The 1237-nt window shown below is 53.2% G+C and overlaps 1 protein-coding gene across 1 annotated transcript in view; it reads left to right on the top strand.

The window, feature by feature from the left end:
- Positions 1 to 359: 359 nt before the first annotated feature.
- LOC119419439 (kalirin) overlaps positions 360 to 1237 on the top strand; it is a gene marked incomplete at its 3' end in the record, with an annotated part of 42395 nt that continues 41517 nt past the window's right edge. The window contains 1 exon segment of the mRNA XM_037686741.1: positions 360 to 534. Within this exon segment, the coding sequence (XP_037542669.1) occupies positions 468 to 534 (67 nt within the window).

The raw sequence follows: 1237 nt of genomic DNA on the forward strand, positions 1-1237 counted from the left end.
ATTTCAGAGCTGCTTCAAGATGGCTGCCACAGCTAACTGACTCAGAACAGTGTTTTCCAGAGACGGTGGTAGTAGCTGAGAGTCGTGCACAAGCCTCTGCATGCGAGGATGTCTCCGTGAGATGATGTCATTCTGAGAGGCGGCGGGCGACATGCAGTCCACCAATGAACGCCGAGTGTTTGTGTGGTTCTGAACGTGCACACCACGAACAGTGTGGTTGGACCGGAGCTCGGAGAGGGGAGGGGAGGGGAGGTTCAGGGGAGGAGGGGGGACTCAGACCCGGGCGGACGGCAGGGAGGGAGCCTGGACCAGGAACAATAGACAGGACCGGATCCGGCCCAGAACGAGGCAGCGGACCGAACAAAGCGGCCCGGGGGGCTGATGGAGGGCCTGGGGGACACGTGAGCACGAAGGAGCGCGTGCCCGCCGTCCTTTGTCCCGAGGATCGAACGGAACCGGATTCTGGGATGAACCCCGCAGAGGCGGCCGAGGAGGCGCCCAGCGACCCCGAAACTGATGCCTTCTACAAAACAGGTAGGGGGGCCGGGGGGGGGGGCCACAACCACCCTCCGGGCGGGTGGGGTGTGTGTGTGGGTGGGTGTGGGGGGGGGGGGGGGTCTGGTGTGTCTGTTCTCCACAACAAGGAGGAACCATGGAGGAACATCAGGAGCTCCGTGCCCGTAAGCGTGTGCGCGCGTGTGTGTGTGTCGGTGTGTGCGTTGGTGCAGTTCATCAGCTGTTTCATGAGACCAGCAGGCTTCTGGTTCTGGTTCTGGTTCTGATCGGGTCTGGTTGAGGTTCTGGTCTCACGTTATTTAAAGCATCTTTAGTGGTTTGAGCAAAACCGGTTCTGACAAAGATGGACTTATGGAACCATCCGAGTGGGTTCAGACCTGGACCACAGGTCCAGGTCTGAACCCACTACTGAAACTGAACTGAGACCAGCTGGAGACAAAACTTGTCTCGGATCAGTTTTTAAGAGACAGGACTGAGTCTCTGTGAGACAGTCACCAGCAGTCACACACCAAGGAAATACTCACAAAATACTCACAAAATACTCACAACATACTTACAAAATACTCACAAAATACTTACAAAATACTCACAAAATACTTACAAAATACTCACAAAATACTCACAAAATACTTACAAAATACAAAATACTTACAAAATACTCACAAAATACTTACAAAACACTCACAAAATACTTACAAAATACTCACAAAATACTCACAAA

The sequence above is a fragment of the Nematolebias whitei genome, chromosome 13, assembly GCF_014905685.2.
Source record: "Nematolebias whitei isolate Nwh7 chromosome 13, NemWhi1, whole genome shotgun sequence".
In the NCBI taxonomy this organism is placed as follows: domain Eukaryota; kingdom Metazoa; phylum Chordata; class Actinopteri; order Cyprinodontiformes; family Rivulidae; genus Nematolebias; species Nematolebias whitei.